The sequence below is a fragment of the Suricata suricatta genome, chromosome 6, assembly GCF_006229205.1.
Source record: "Suricata suricatta isolate VVHF042 chromosome 6, meerkat_22Aug2017_6uvM2_HiC, whole genome shotgun sequence".
NCBI classification, from domain to species: domain Eukaryota; kingdom Metazoa; phylum Chordata; class Mammalia; order Carnivora; family Herpestidae; genus Suricata; species Suricata suricatta.
In genome coordinates, this window is record NC_043705.1 from 37,932,990 (window position 1) to 37,949,042 (window position 16,053).

Below are 16,053 nucleotides of genomic sequence, written 5' to 3' on the forward strand. Positions count from 1 at the left end.
GGCTCAGGTCAGATCTCACGTTCGTGGGTTCGAGCCCCCGCGTCAGGCTCTGTGCTGACGGCTAGCTCAGAGCCTGGAGCCTGCTTCCAGTTCTGTGTCTCCTTCTCTCTCTGACCCTCCCCCTCTCATGCTCTGTCTCTCCTGTATCAAAAATTAATAAAAAAATTTTTAAAAAAAGTTATTTTCTTAACTCTGTTCTGAAAATATTATTCATTTTAGGAAATATCTCCAAGTTTCCTATACCTAAAAAAGAATCTACTTGATTATCATTCTGTCTACACAATTTCATACCTTGTTCTTTTCCCTTAATATTTTCTCATGACCCAAAAATATTTGAAAGAATAACGTTCAATTCAAAGTGAGTTAAAATGCCTCAGAGGACCCCTGTTTACAGATTCAGAGCGCCAAGAGTATTGGTGGCTCTCCCATACACACACAGTGATTTAAGGTACTTGCCTCTTCTAGGACATGGTGTGAAAATCTGGTTTAAAAATAGAAATTCTTGGGGTGTCTGGGTGGCTCAGTTGTTTAAGTGTTTGGCTCTTGGTTTCAGCTCTCGTCATGATCTCCTGGTTGTGAGATCAAGCCCTGTGTCAGGTTCCACTCTGAATGTAGAGCTTGCTTGGGATTCTCTGTCTCCTCTCTCTGCCCTCCCCCTTTCAGAATAAATAAATAAACATTAAAAAAATTGGGATTATTATAAATGACAGTTAAAATATATTCTGGTTTGATCGGTTTTTTAAATCCTTATTAATTTTTAAGAGAGAGAGAGAAAGAGAGTGTGTCAGTAGGAGAGGGGCAGAAAGAGAGAGAGACACACCCCCAGAACCTGAAGCAGGCTCCAGGATCTGAGCTGTCAGCACAGAGCCCAATATGGGGCTCAAATCCAGAAGCCATGAGATCATGACCTGAGCCAAAGCTGGATGCTTAACTGACTGAGCCACCTAGGTGCCCTGATCTTTGTTAACTATAATCTTTTAAAAATAATTCACCTTGAAAATAGTGCTAACTAGATAAATAATGACATTCTTGGTGAAAGAGACAGAAACAATAATGGTGGTTTTAAAGATGAAAATTATCAAGTAAGTTCAACCCATGAAGTGCCTAATCCTTTATGCCTGAGTGTCAGACTATGCTGGGATTTATATTACTGCATGAAGTACTCAGGAAATTCATCAAAGATTCAGAGAACAGAAAATTATGAAAACTATACTTTTAAAAGCAGTTGGTTGTTATGCTTTTTGGTTGAATGGGAAAATATTGAGGAATTTTCTTTACTTTTATGTGAGGTAAAACAAGAATATTTGATTGGTCAGAGCATTAAGCATGGAAATGGTCGTTGGTCATTCTTAGGTTTGGCTAGTACCCCTTAGGGCTACAAATAGATGGACTGCAAATCCAGGCCTTGATGAGTGAACCTACTTTAGTGCAATTTCCTTCCTTCTGCTTCAGAGGGCATCTCTTTCCCGAAGAGGTGCACACTCACTTCTATAGGAAAGGTTTTTGCTTGTTTTTACAACATCCTGGATGAGGTGGGACAGACCCTCACCCCAGCTGTCATGGGGAGGAAAAGGCCATGTGCCAGCTCTACAGTCCTAAGGCCACATGCTGAGGCAGCAGGAATCCCCAGTTGTGAAGCAAGCACCTCAGAAATAAAGAACCAGAGGGACCAACTGCCACGGAGCTACAGTGAGAAAACGGGAAGAGAAATCTAAAGAGGTTGGAGGCAGGACATTACCCATCTTTTACTTTTGGTATTATAAAAAGGGAGGTGGACACCTTTGGCTTGCAGTACTTGCACAGAGAAAATGTAGGGCATCTCCACATTGAGGACTGCCCCCGCCCCAGGAATCTAGAGACAAGTGGCTCATGGCCATTCTTGTACCCCCAGGCCTAACGGGCCATTGTGTGAAAAAAATAGTGGGTCTGGCTTTAGCGACCTCAAATGCGAGCAAATAGGGAACGCACGCTGGAGATGGGGCGGGGCAACGCCGGCTCTCTGAGCGTTGATTGGCTGGCAGGGCTCGTCGTCGCCTGGTGCCATTTGTTGTTGAAGCTGCGCACCTGACGCAGTCAGCAGCGTCCTTCACGTGCAGCCGTTTAAGCTTCGTCGTCTGCGTCGGTGTCTTCGAGGACCCCGGGAGAGCAAGCAGCGGTGAGGTGAGTGGCCTGACGCCTTTCTTCCTGGCGCGGGCCTCCGCTGGCCACTGTGGGTTTCCCAGTAGCCGGAGTTTAGGCTAGATGAGGTATGGATAGGGCAGGTGGGCCTTGTAGCCATAGTTTGGAGCTTTTCCTTCTCCTTCGGGTGTAGGGCTTAAAGCCTGGCATACGCCTGTAGGGCTTAAGGCCTCTGGAGGAGGCAAAGGAGCCGCTTTGCCCGGCTCCTGTGTGGCTTTTTCTGTGAACAAGAGTGGGTATAGTATCATTAGTGTACAGTTGCCTGTTGGAGTAAGTAGTTGTCCATTGTTGAAAGGTTTGAGCCATCTAACTCCTGTCCCGTACCCCGCCAAGCTTTAAGGCCTTGGCCCCGGCTCTCTCTCTCTCACAGTAATTACGTATCAAAAACTACAAACCAAACATCTTTGCCTTTGAAGGAAGGTGTGCAAAGAAAGAAACTTTGAGTAGTAGTTGAAAATTTTCCCTTGCCCTTAATATCCAGTAAGCCATTTGGGGGACCCTTGGAAGGAGAGGATAAATTCAAAAAACAGATTTTGGGGAAAAGCTCGGTAGGGACATGGTGATTGCAAGAGTGACTAAGTGGTTCAGCTCACTTTTAAAGATGAAAAAGGATGTATGTAAGGTGAGAAACAAAACTTCCCTGTTTTTGCAACGTTTTGGGGAAGATCAGCTACTTCAGTAGTTTTGGGAGGTGTATGTGAAATGGTGATAGTTTATGTTATTAAATATAGGATTCTGATCTAATAGAGGCCAAATATGTGTTTTTTTTTTTTCAGAAAAAAATTTAGGTAATAATAGAACTGGAGCCACCATGGGAGATGAAGATTGGGAAGCTGAAATAATCAAACCTCATGTGTCCTCCTGTGTTCCTGTATTTGAGAAGGTAGTAAAATTTAAAGTTTGTGGTTGTTAAATGCTACAGATTTTATTGAAGTTGAAAATCACTGTGGTGGGAAAGTTCTAGACTACTGTCTGGTGGAATGTACTGTGCTTGCCTCCGTGTGATTGTTATTAACTGCCTTAGGGGCAATGAAGAAGAGGCACTTTAAGCTTCAAGTGGAATAAAATAGTCTGAGGTAGTTAGATAATTAACTAAAATATGTGTAATGATATTATTGACAATTTAAATTTCAGTGATTTAGGACTTGCTGTGGGTGGAAGCAGGCTGGTACAAATGTGATTGAATCTGTCTGAGAGACACTTGTATTGAAAACTGGAAAATGCAGTTTGGTATTGGGTTATATTTTAAATTCTATAAATTGGTTTCCTACAAGTAGGATGTATATATTAGGCTTATTTAGATGGTGTCATCACTTGGCTCTTCAAATGTGCAGATCATCAGCTCTTTTTCTTTAATGGCATTTGGAAAGTTACATTGTACTTAAAAAGAAGAGGACTTGAAGAAGCTTGTTAGGTTTCGGTTCTGATTTGAAAGTTGACTTAAAAAAAACTCTAGAAGTCAGTGTATTTTGTTATTTTTTTAATGTTTATTTTTGAGAGAGAGAGAGAGAGAGAGAGAGAAAGAAAGAAAGTATGAATGTGGGAGGGACTGAGAGAGAAGGGTCACAGAAGCTGAAGCAGGCTCTCAGCACAGAGCCCAACAAGGGGCTTGAATTCACCAATTGCAAGATCATGACCTAAGCTGAAGTCGGTCGTTTAACTGACTGAACCACCCAGGTGCCCCTAGAAGTTAGTACATTTTAAAAGATTGTTTTTGCATAAGTGTCATTTACTTGAAAATGTCTCAAAAGTTAATAGTGTTTGTTTTCTTTCTTTTTTTAAGTTCATCTGTTCACTTTGAGAGAGAAACAGCATGAGTGGGGGAGGGGCAGAGAGAAAGGGAATCCGAGAATCCTAACCAGAGTCCCCTCTATCGGCATGGAGCTCATGAGGGCCTCAAACCCACTAAACCTTGAGATCATGACCTGAGCCCAAACCAAGAGTCGATTGCTTAACTGACTGTGCCACCCAGGCACCCCTATATTCTTTTCTTTTAGAATTTCCAGTTCGCATGTATGTTGGTCAAGTTTTACACTTTGCTATTTCAAGAGATATCTTAGTGGAAGTTCTTATATTACACACAAATGTAAAATATGTAATCCTTTATTTATCATAATTGGATTCGATCTGTATATAAAGTTTATTTCAAAATACTGAAGTTTTTTTGGGGGTGGTGTCAGAATATCCAAGATCTTAATCTGAATTTATCATGTTTCTTTTTTTGGAGCTTACTTGAGAAATGAGATATTTTGTGGGTATCTTTTTTTTATAGCCCTGTGCCTATCATAAGCTTTTTTTTTTTTTTTAAACAATAGTGGGAGAAGAGAAAAATTACTTAACAGTCTTGCTTTTAGTGCAAACGCTCTTGTCAATTTATATTACATTTTGTATTCCCCCCCTCAAATTATAGTACATAATAGTATTTTTGATTCCAGCTATTTCACTCTTGAGCACTATTCCATATTGGTACTAACTTCCTAAAAATCATTTCTTACAGTTGAATAGTAGGAATGGGTCTACCATAATATAATAGATTTTCTGTTGGTGGGAATTTAAGATGTTAGCTTTTCACTGTAGTGTTGTCATGAATATCTACAGCTTATTTTTTTGGTTTTAATTTGGGAGTATATTTTTCAAAAATGGAATTACTCAAAGGATATTTTACAGTTCTTTTTATCCCAGTTCTCAGTAGATTTATTATATTAAAAAGTTTAGTTCATAGATACAGACTTTTTCACTTGAACTTAGTCATCTAATTTTTATTTCTTCTTAGTATGAGATTTTTTTCTTCATTAAGCATTCTTCAAATACTACACTAGACTCTATTATGTTGGGCATATTTATTACATAGGCTGTCTGAATATGAGGATGGTTGACAGATCTTTCAAACTTACTTTTTGGAAATATTTGTGCTATTTAGTAATAGAGCTTGTTTAATATTAGGAGTACTAAAATGAATGTTAATTAATGCTAACTTTACCTTATTCTTTAAAAAAAATTTTTTTTAATTTATTTTTGAGAGACAGAGCGAGACAGCATGAGCAGGGGAGGGTCAGAGAGAGAGGGAGACACAGAATCCAAAGCAGGCTCCAGGCTCTGAGCTAGCTGTCAGCACAGAGCCCAACACGGGGCTCGAACCCACGAACCGTGAGACCATGACCTGAGCTGAAGCCAGAAGCCAGAAGCTTAACTGACTGAGCCACCCAGGCGCCCCTACCATATAATTTTTAACATTTATGGGGGCCCAATTTGTAAATTGTTTGCATTTGTCTGCAAACTTCATTCCTGATGCTGTTGCACAGTTACCTATCTGGCCTTGTTGACTTGGAGGAACATGGTGCAATTAATGGCTTTGTCTGCCTTGGTTGAATTAAAACTGCAGAAAGTGAGGATGAATACATGATATATACATGTGTGAGAGATCTCAGGTCTTTTATTCAGCCTAGTTGTTTTAAAGGCATCATTTCGGTTGGTTGTTCTGAATTTCTGTTTTAATTTTTTAAAGTTTATTGATATTGAGAGAGAGCACAAGTGGAGGAGAGTTAGAGAGAGAATCCCAAGCATTCCACACACAGCCTGAGGAGGGGCTCTAACTCACACTCTGCTGAGATTTTGACCTGAGTCAGAAATCAAGAGTCAGATGCTTAACTGAGCTGCTCAGGCGCCCCCTGAATTTCGATTTTAAGAGACAGCTGAGCTTCTTGTTTTTTAAAATTTGTCTTTGCTCTGCAGTCGTCTTGGCTTGATCTCATCTTAAGCAATATCTGATCAGCCTTTTCTGAATACTTTTCAGGATTTTTATTTGGAGAATTAACATTTACCCATTCTTAGGTAATTTTGGACTAATAGGCCACTGGGGTAGTGTACCACCTGAGTATAGACCAGTGAAAGATGTGAGGTTAAGAAGAATTTGATAATTGAGCAGTTATGTAGTTCAGACATCTTACTTGGTAGGTATTTGCATATTGCATGTAGGCTTGTTGGAATGAGTGTCAGATTGGTGAGTATAGTGAATGTAACAACATTTTGGGTTTGCTCACTAGCTGTGTAATGAATGTTTCTTGTTAGATTACCATGGGAGTAAGTCTACACAGTGATTGCTTCTGTCTGATCTATCTGCCTTTGGGTGGCATGTTTCAGAAGGCAAATATTTTTGTAGGTAAAGTAGAAGTAGCTTGAGATAATTGGTCCACCCACAATTACAATTTTTTTAAGCAGTAGTAGCAAAGTTTATAGTAATTATGTAGGTAATTATCTAGATAAGAAAGTTCTGGGCTTCTCTGTTCATACTATGGTTCTGAAGTAGCAGGAAGAAATGTGGCCCTTAAACATCATTGTGTTGGCAGACCTAAGGAGCTGCCAACTGCTAGAGCCTTAAGATTTTGATCAATTTCTGCCTGTAATCATCACTGAGATACGGCAGGATATTGTGTCTTCTACTAGAAAGCTGAGAAATTATTATATACTAAATAAGAGCAACTTGTGGAATCTGGTGAAAATGGTTATCCAAATAAAATGATCATCCCAATAAAAGTGGTAGGCTTGGAGGAAAGAACTCTGACTCATCTTCAAAATCTGAATAATGGAGTATAGGGTAGAGTGATGAAAAGATAAGAGAAGGCTAAAGAGATTGCCAACGTGGCAGAGATGTTGGTGGAGCAGGTCTTGAGAATACAGAAAAGTGAATCCTCTTGAAGGAGAATAATCAATTTACAGCCAACAGATTCTAGTTAACTGATAGAGATTGGGTGATACCAGAGAGAAGCTGAAACTAGAGAGCCTTTTGTCTTCTTTTTTCCCTGTCAATACACTGTTATCATTTATAATAGGTTTCTCTCACAGTATGTGGGAGATGATGTGACTGTAAGTTTTGATTGTTAAATGTTTTTATTTGGGGAAATAACTTTTATTTTGGAAATGCTCTTAGATACAGAAATTAGGGCCTACATTGTAAGCTCTTAGAACAGTCACATTTGTTCCTGGGTTTGGTTGTTTTTTCTTGCGTGACATGGTAGCTCTCTAGAACTTTAGATCTGTGTGTGATACATGAGACTCAACAGTTGGAGTTCTTCAGCTCTGGAGGTACTGAAGTAGCTGCTGTAATTTTAGATGTCTCCATGTAGCAATTGTTGAAGAAAGGACCAGGCTTCAACTCTGGATGTGATTGGGGCTAATCCAGGTAGGACTGATCAATCAGAAGAAGGGATGGAGGATAATACTGTCTGTATTTTGAGACTTTAATTTGTCAGACCAAAAAAGGAGAAATATTTTGTTTGATTTTTAAATTTTATGTGGCAGACTACCTGATCTAACCTGTCTGATCATTTTATTTGGACAACCTATCTTAGCTGTATTTGACATGGAACCTAAAATAGTAAATGACGTCTTGGTACTTTGTCTATTCTTATGCATTTCAGGGGACTCTGAATATAAAATGAAAAATATATTTGCTAAGGACTTTAATGGGGTGGGGAAAGAAAACCTGGAACTATCTGCATTGGGCCCCATATTGGACAGGGAGGAAGCATCTTCAAGTTTCATAAGTTGTCCAGCTGTAAGTTCATTTGAATAGCAGCTCTGACAAGTCATTGAGATCAAAACCTTGCCACATTAAAAAAACAAAAACTTTACCATGTTGATGGAAATATTCATTTCCTTGAAAATAGAAAAGACCTTTAAAAATGTGATATTTCATAATTGAAAATATTAAGAGTACATTGAAGGTCAAAAGAAATGTGTTTACCAGAATGCAAATGAATGATTTGTAGCTGCATATGAGAGCCCTTATGTGTAAAACATTTTGAAATTTCTAAATTGGCTTATTAAGATAGTTTAGCAGTTATAAATGGTTTATAGCCAAATGTTCCAGAAGTAGGTTAATAACAAGATCTGTGATTCATCCAGCCAATTTTTATTGAACCCTAGTAGTTGCTGAGGATAGTGGTGAAAAGGATAAATTGCATATTAAGATGGCCATTGTATTTTACTGGAGGACACAGAATAAGCACACTTGACAGCCAGTAGTATAAAGTGAAATATGAAAAACAGGAAAATGTCAGTAAAGTGTGTGAGTGTATGCGTGTATGTGTGTGTGCATGCATGAGAGAGAAAGAGAGAGAGAGACAGACAGGCAGACAGACAGACTTGGATGGGGTGAATTTAAATGTGGTAGAGCAGGAAAGCTTCATGAGACAGTGATTCATGAGCCTAAGACCTGAATGAGTCCCAACAGGATATCACATGTAGTGGTCCTAAGGAGGGGACAAACTTGTGGTATCCACGCAACAGGAATGATTATAAGATAATAGTTTACCATGGCTGTTAAAACATATTGCCACAAGCTTGGTGTTTTTAAAGCAACAGAAATCTGTTTTCTTCCAGTTCTGGAGACCAGGAGTTAGGAATCTAGGTGTCATCAGGGCTGTCTTACTTTTTTATAGGCTCTAAGAGAGCATTCATGCCTCTTCCAACTTCGGGTAGCTATTGGCATTCTTACAGGCAGTCTCTTCTCTGTCTTCCCATGGCCTGGGTTAACTTCCTTTGCCTCTCATAAGGACATTTGTGGTGACATTTAGGGGCTATTCAGATAATATGGAGTAATTTCCTCTTTTCACAATCTGTAATTTATATCTGCACTTTTTCCAAATAAGATAATGTTTACAAGTTTCAGGGGTGAGTACTTAATGTCTTTTGGTGGCTTGACTGGATGTGGGGAGTGAAAGAGTAAGCAAGTTGGTGGCTAGGTTTTTAAATTTTATTTTTTTATTTAATTGAAGTATAATTGATACACAATGCTACATTAGTTTCAGGTTGTACAGCACAGTGATTTGACAAGTTTGTATTTTAAGGTATGCTGATGCTAGTGTAGCTACCATCTCTAAACCATACAATGCTATTATAGTATCATTCTTTGTGTTGTACCATAGATTTGTTTTAAATTTAAGCAGCTGGATAGATGATGGTTCCATTTGATGAAATGGGTAATCTCTGAAAAATATACAAGCTTGGGAGGGGTAAAAACAAAGAATGCTAGGTTTGTTGTGTTCAGTTTGTTCAGTCAGTAGCTTTTATGCATTAGTTGCTTAGGAGAGGGATCAGGGCTATAGATACAAATGTAGTAATTATCTGTATATTGGGATTTTTAAAATTTATTAAAAGAATTTTTTAACGTTTATTTTTGAGAGAGAGCAAGAACAGGTGTGAGCAGGGGATGGGCAGGGAGAAGAGGGGACAAGATCCCAAGGAGACTCTACACTAACCATGAGATCATGACCTGAGCTGAAACCAGTAGTCAGATGGTTAACTGTCTGAGCCATCCAGGTGCCCCTGTATATTAATGGGATTTAAAGCTATGAGACTAGGTAAGAATGCATAGCGTAAAGTAGATTTAGAGGGTTCAACTCTGAATAGTCCAGCTTGAGAGATTCCATTATAGGAAGAGCTGGCAAAAGGAGATTGAGGAGGAAGTAGCCTGTGGAACAAGAAAGAAAACCTTAAGCCAAGAGAAGAATGTTATAAAGAGGAAGGGAATAGTCTGTCATTTCAAAAAATTTTTTTTAATGTTTTATTTATTTTTGAGACAGAGAGAGACAGAGCATGAGCAGGGAGGGGCAGAGAGAGAGGGAGACACAGAATTGGAAGCAGGCTCCAGGCTCTGTGCTGTCAGTACAGAGCCCTATGCGGGGCTCGAACCCACAAATGTGAGATCATGACCTGAGCCGAAGTCGGAGGCTTAACTGACTGAGCCACCCAGGTGCCCCAATAGTCTGTCATTTCAAATGCTGCTGAGAGCTCTGGTAGAATGAACGATAAAAGTAGTAATTTTATTACAAAATTTCCTTATTAAAAGCATTTTTCTGTGTAGAAGTGAGGATGGAAGCTTGACTGGCATAAATTTAAGGAAAAAAGGGATATGAAAAAGTAGAGGCGGCAACTAGCTGTAGATATTTTGTTTTGAGAGAGGCAGGGAAGTGGTGCAGTAGCAGAAGGGTATGTGAGGGTAATTTATTTTTAAGGTAGTGAAAAAGGTTAAAAATTTTTAATGATGTTTTGTTTCACAATTTGCCTTGGAATTTTAAAATTTCATGTATGTAGAATATAAGTCCATAGCCTGAATATCGTCTAATAATAAGTTTTTAAGTTCATGAATGCCAAAGTGTTTCGTTACCTTTATTAGCTTTATAAATAAAACCAGCCGTTATTTGGATTCTATTCACGTGATAATGCTTTGGCCCCTAGGGGAAAAAAATGTCTTCAGAATTGCACTTTGAGGGAAAACTGGATCACTCTTGTTTGTTTTAATTATCTACCATAGGGTAATTGTAAATTGAAACTTTTTACTGTAGTAATTACGAAAAGCCCAAGGCATTTCAAGGATGCTATATTTGCCTTTCTGTTCTTAATAATTCAGAGAATAATTGGGTGGCTCTTGGGCTATTTAAAAGTAGTTTTAAAAATCATTTAGTATCTTTGTGAAAGAAATTTTAGAAAATAAGTATTACCAGGGTGCCTGGGTGGCTCAGTCAGTTAAGCGGCTGACTTCAGCTCAGGTCATGATCTCACAGTGCATGAATTCAAACCCCCAGAAAAGGTGAATGGTGATTCACACTGGAAAATGGAACATCATCTGGGTGCCTGGGTGGCTCAGTCGGTTGAGCATCTGACTTCGGCTCAGGTCATGATCTTGCAGTTAGTGAGTTCGAGTCCCGCATTGGGCTCTGTGCTGACAGCTCAGAGCCTGGAGCCTGCTTCAGATTCTGTGTCTTCCTCTTTTTCTGCTGCTACCCTGCTCATGCTGTGTCTCTTTCTCTCTTAATAAATAAATAAATAAGTAAACATTGGGGGGGAAAAGTATTCTTTTACACTCCCTCTAACTTTTGGCTTATTTAAAGGAACTTATGTAAAGAAATATTGTGACTGTTCTAATGTAGCCACTTAATTATGGTATCATGTAAGTTTTAGGACACCTTTCATTTTCAAAGTATTGAATTCTACTTTTTCATGTGGGAGAATTTGAGAGCTCTCTTTTTTAAGTTTTGTCCTAAGTAGAGGAAGCTTATATGAGGGGAAATTAGGGACTCAGTTAAGGATTATAAGGGTACCCTAGGAGTTTAGGTGAGAAAAAAGTTACTCAAGTTTTTATTAGCACAGAGATAAACTAAGAGATATTGGAAGGCTCCCAAATTAACTTGATATTTAGCTATTGGTTTTATAATGAAAGTTGAATTTTCTGAGCCCAACAGAAATGCAAGTACATCACTGCAAAGGTAATACATATGCATTAATAGAAAATATATATTTTTTGAGACTAAGGAAAATGGGATAGTGTTTGAGAGCATTAACAACAGTCTTCAACTGTTGCTGTGAAAAGTTTGACAATAATGAATATTCTGATCTGGTAGCTAACATGAACCACTTTGTTGTATTTGTACTTCATTTGTAGTGTGTGTGTGTGTGTGTGTGTGTGTGTGTGTAGCTATATTGTTTTTAGTGTATCAGTGACGTTTTATTTTAGTGTGAATTCGTTTTAAAAAATTGTGAACACATTAATTTGTTGCCCTTTATAGAAACACAGTTGAAGTTTTAAAAATAAATCCCTGTAGTACTTTACTATAGCAACTGTTAACCACTGGTCTGTGTTGTGTTCTGCTTTATTCTGTGCCTTTTAATGAGCATACCGTAAAATGCTGAACTTTTAAAAATATATTGTATATTGGCAGGCATTAATTTATTCATGTGTTATTTTGGTCAGATTTTATTTATATAATAATAGTACTTAATTAGACTTTTCAAGTATATAGGTGAGGAAACTTTTAAGTCAGATGTCAGCAAATTCTTTCCATAAAGGGCTAGATAATAAATGTTTTAGATCTTACAGGATTTATCATCTCTGTTGCAACTTCGCTATTCTGGTGGGAAAGCAGCCATAGACATTTTTAGATGAATGAGGATGGCTGTGTTCCAGTAAAGCTTTATTTACTAAAAGAAGTGGCTGACCAAATTTACCTCATAGCTATAGTTTGCAGATCACTGTTTTAAGTGATAAATTATTATGCTGTACATTCAGTGTTAAAGTGAAGGGTTTTGGAATAATTAAGGAATGAGTGACCTGGAAAATCTTATAGTCTGTTACTATTTTGTTTGGAATAAAGTCCATTTGTTAAAATTGTCTAGTATTTGTGATGACACATTCTTATTTTCAAAGTAGAAAATGAGTCTTTTGTTCCTATTTACAGGATAGGTATTCTTCTGGAGCAAATGGAGACACTTTTAACAGGACTCCAGCTTCATCATCAGGTATGTATTGAGGCAGAAAGATGGAACCTTTTTAGCTTAAAGGCTTCAACTAGTGAATGAGGAGCAGACTAGTAGACATCTTGTAAATAGTGTTGGTTAAATTTCTGTGAGAAATTCATTCTGTTTGGATGTTTTTAATGAGGGCCATTTCCAGCTAGAGGAAGCAAGAGAAGAGAGAGTATAGTGCTCTAGACTATAGTGCTGTAATATTTTATTTTGTTGGTTTCCTGTAAATCCTTTGCCCAACTTGCAAGTTGTATATTTGTTGTTTAGACCACTAGAGAATTGTCAGGGTTCCTGACTTGTGATAATAGGAGGTGGGACTATTAGGCTGTTGTTGTTGTTGTTTTTACAATGTAAATATATTAAATATTTAACATGTAAATATTAACACACTACTGCAAAAGCAGTGGTTTAAATAAGAAATCAAATGGCAAATTAAAATATGTCTTAAGAGAAAAAAAGAATATTCCAAAATGTATGGGATGCACCAAAAGCAGATGTTAGAGTGAAACTTAGGTTATAACTGCTTGTATTAAGAAAAAAAATTAAATAACTTGACACTACAGACAACTAGAAAAAGAATAACCTTAGCTGAAATTGAGTAGAGGAAGGAAATAATAAAAAACAAATAGAGGTGAAACAGTTACATAATGTTAAAAGTAATGACCAGTTTAAAAAAAATCCCCACAAAATTGGTAATGTTTTCACTCTGTTAACTAAGAAAATAAGACTCAAAATCCAAAATGAGAAATGAAAGAGAAGACCGTAGATAACCACAGAAATACATAGTGTAATAACAGATTATTATGTACAATTAAGTTCAAATCAGATAATTTAGGAAAACAAAACAGGTAATTCCTAAAAACACACAAGTTACCACAACTGAATTCTGAATCCTGAATCCAAGAAATAGGAAATCTTCTTAGACCAATACAAGAATGAAAGTTAATTAGGAATCCAGCACAGAAAAGCCCAAGACCTTATAGTTATACTGACTAATCCTACAAATATTTAAAAAAATTAATGGCACTCTTTATCAAAATCTTATAAATAATGCAATAGAGGAAAGGCTTTCAGAATCATTCCATGAAGCCACTACTACCCTGATAACCACAACAGGATAAGAACAATACAAGAACAAAATCATCTAGTTTGTCCCATGTGAGCATTGATACTCCCAACTTTCCCTCCTTTGACATCCATTTGCATAATAAATGTTTCTCCATTCCTTCACTTTCAACCTGCAGATGTCTTTAGGTCTAAAATGAGCCTCAGGGTACCTGGGTAGCTCAGTTTATTAAGTGCCGGACTCTTTTTTTTTTTTTAATAGTTTATTGTCAAATTGGTTTCCATATAACACCCAGTGCTCCTCTCCACAAGTGCCCCCTCCATCACAACCACCTCTTTTCCCCTCCTTCCCCCTCCCATCCCCCTCCAACCCTGTTTGTTTTGAGTATTCAATAGTCTCTCCAGTTTTGCATCCCTCTCTCTCCCCCTGGTCCTTCATTAGGTTTCTCCCATTCTCCTGTTAGGCCTATGAGTGCAAACATATGGTATCTGTCCTTCTCTGCCTGGCTTATTTCGCTTAGCATGACACCCTCGAGGTCCATCCACCTTGCTACAAATGGCCATATTTCTTCTTTCTCATTGCCATGTAATACTCCATTGTATATATATATATACCACATCTTCTTGATCCATTCATCAGATGATGGACATTTAGGCTCTTTCCATGATTTGGCTATTGTTGACAGTGCTGCTATGAACATTGGGGTACATGTGCCCCTATGCATCAGCACTTCTGTGTCCCTTGGGTAAATTCCTAGCAGGGCTATTGCTGGGTCATAGGGGAGATCTATTGATACTTTTTTGAGGACCCTCCACACTGTTTTCCAGAGCGGGTGCACCAGTTTACAGTCCCACCAACAGAGTAGAAGGGTGCCCATCTCCCCACACCCTCACCAGCATCTATAGTCTCCTGATTTGTTCATTTCAGCCTCTCTGACTGGCATGAGGGGGTATCTCAGTGTGGTTTTGATTTGTGTTTCCCTGATGATGAGTGATGTTGAACATTGTTTCATGTGCCTGTAGGCCATCTGGATGTCCTCTTTGGAGAAGTGTCTGTTTATGTCTTCTGCCCATGTCTTCACTGGGTTATTTTTTTTTGAGTGTGGAGTTTGGTGAGTTCCTTGTAGATTTTGGATACTAGCCCTTTATCTGATATGTCATTTGTAACTATCTTTTCCCATTCTGTCAGTTGCCTATGAGTTTTCTTGATTGTTTCCTTTGCAGTGCAGAAGCTTTTTATCTTGAGGAGGTCCCAAGAGTTCATTTTTGCTTTCATTTCCCTTGCCTGTGGGGATGTGTCGAGTAGGAAATTGCTGCAGTTGAGGTCAAGGAGGTTGTTTCCTACTTTCTCCTCGAGGGTTTTGATGGTTTCCTATCTCACATTCAGGTTCTTAAGCCATTTTCAGTTTATTTTTGTGTATGGTGTAAGAAAGTGGTCTGGTTTCGTTCTTCTTCATGTTGCTGTCCAGTTCTCCCAGCACCACCTGCTAAAGAGGCAGTCTTTTTTCCATCGCATACTCTTTCCTGCTTTGTCAAAAATTAATTGACTGTACATTTGTGGGCCCAGTTCTGGGTTCTCTATTCTAATCCATTGGTCTGTGTGTCTGTTTTTGTGCCAATACCATACTGTCTTGATGATGACAGCTTTGTAGTAGAGGCTAAAGTCTGGGATTGTGATGCCTCCCGTTTTGGTTTTCTTCTTCAATATTACTTTGGCTAATGGGGTTTCTTATGGTTCCATACAAATTTTAGGATAATTTGTTCTAGCTTTGAGAAGACCGCTGGTGCAATTTTGATGGGGATTGCATTGAATGTGTAGATTGCTTTGGGTCATAATGACATTTTCATAATGTTTATTCTTCCGACCCATGAACAAGGAATGTTTTTCCATTTCTTGATGTCGTCTTCAAACTCTTTGATAAGAGGGTAGAGTCAGTTTTCCTTCATCTTGAGAAAGGAAGCCTACGACATAAATTTGATTTACTACAAATGTCTTGACCTTCATTCTTAATAGTTGAAGAATAAAATTTCGGGTTGGAAATAATTTTCTCTGCTGACTTCATATTGCTTTACTGTACATGAAATTCTAATGAGTTCTTGTCCTTTGTATATTACTATTTTTCTGAACTCTTTTAAAGTTTTAGGATCTCATTTTGTCTTCTGAATACTGAACATTTAATGATTATGTATCTTGATGTGGGACTTTTTATTTATTGTGCAAGACACCTAATGAGCCAGTTAAACCCGAAATTCATATTCCTCACTCTTGAAAAATTGCTGTTATTTTTTTCTCTGAGGATTTATTATAGTTTAATTGAAAGTTATTTCTGTATCTTAGAGTTTTTTCTTTCCTGTGTTTTATTCTTTCATTTTTATTTTTCATTGTTTAATTTTCAGAAATTTAAGATTCAGAAAATTAGAGAACATTATAACAAGTATCCTAGTATTTACCACTGATTTAACATTTTCTCTCAGATTTCCATTTATTTATTTATTTTTAATTTTTGA

General features: G+C 37.9%; 1 protein-coding gene across 3 annotated transcripts in view; it reads left to right on the plus strand.

Moving 5' to 3' along the window:
• The first annotated feature begins 2,111 nt into the window (after positions 1-2,111).
• DDX4 (DEAD-box helicase 4) overlaps positions 2,112-16,053 on the plus strand; it is a 69,421-nt gene continuing 55,479 nt past the window's right edge. For all 3 annotated transcript variants that reach the window (XM_029941331.1, XM_029941332.1, XM_029941333.1), the window contains exons 1-3: positions 2,112-2,160; positions 2,955-3,061; positions 12,414-12,474. In XM_029941331.1, coding sequence (XP_029797191.1) covers positions 2,990-3,061; positions 12,414-12,474 — 133 coding nt within the window. In that variant the 5' untranslated portion in view covers positions 2,112-2,160; positions 2,955-2,989. The remainder of the gene's footprint in view (positions 2,161-2,954; positions 3,062-12,413; positions 12,475-16,053) is intronic.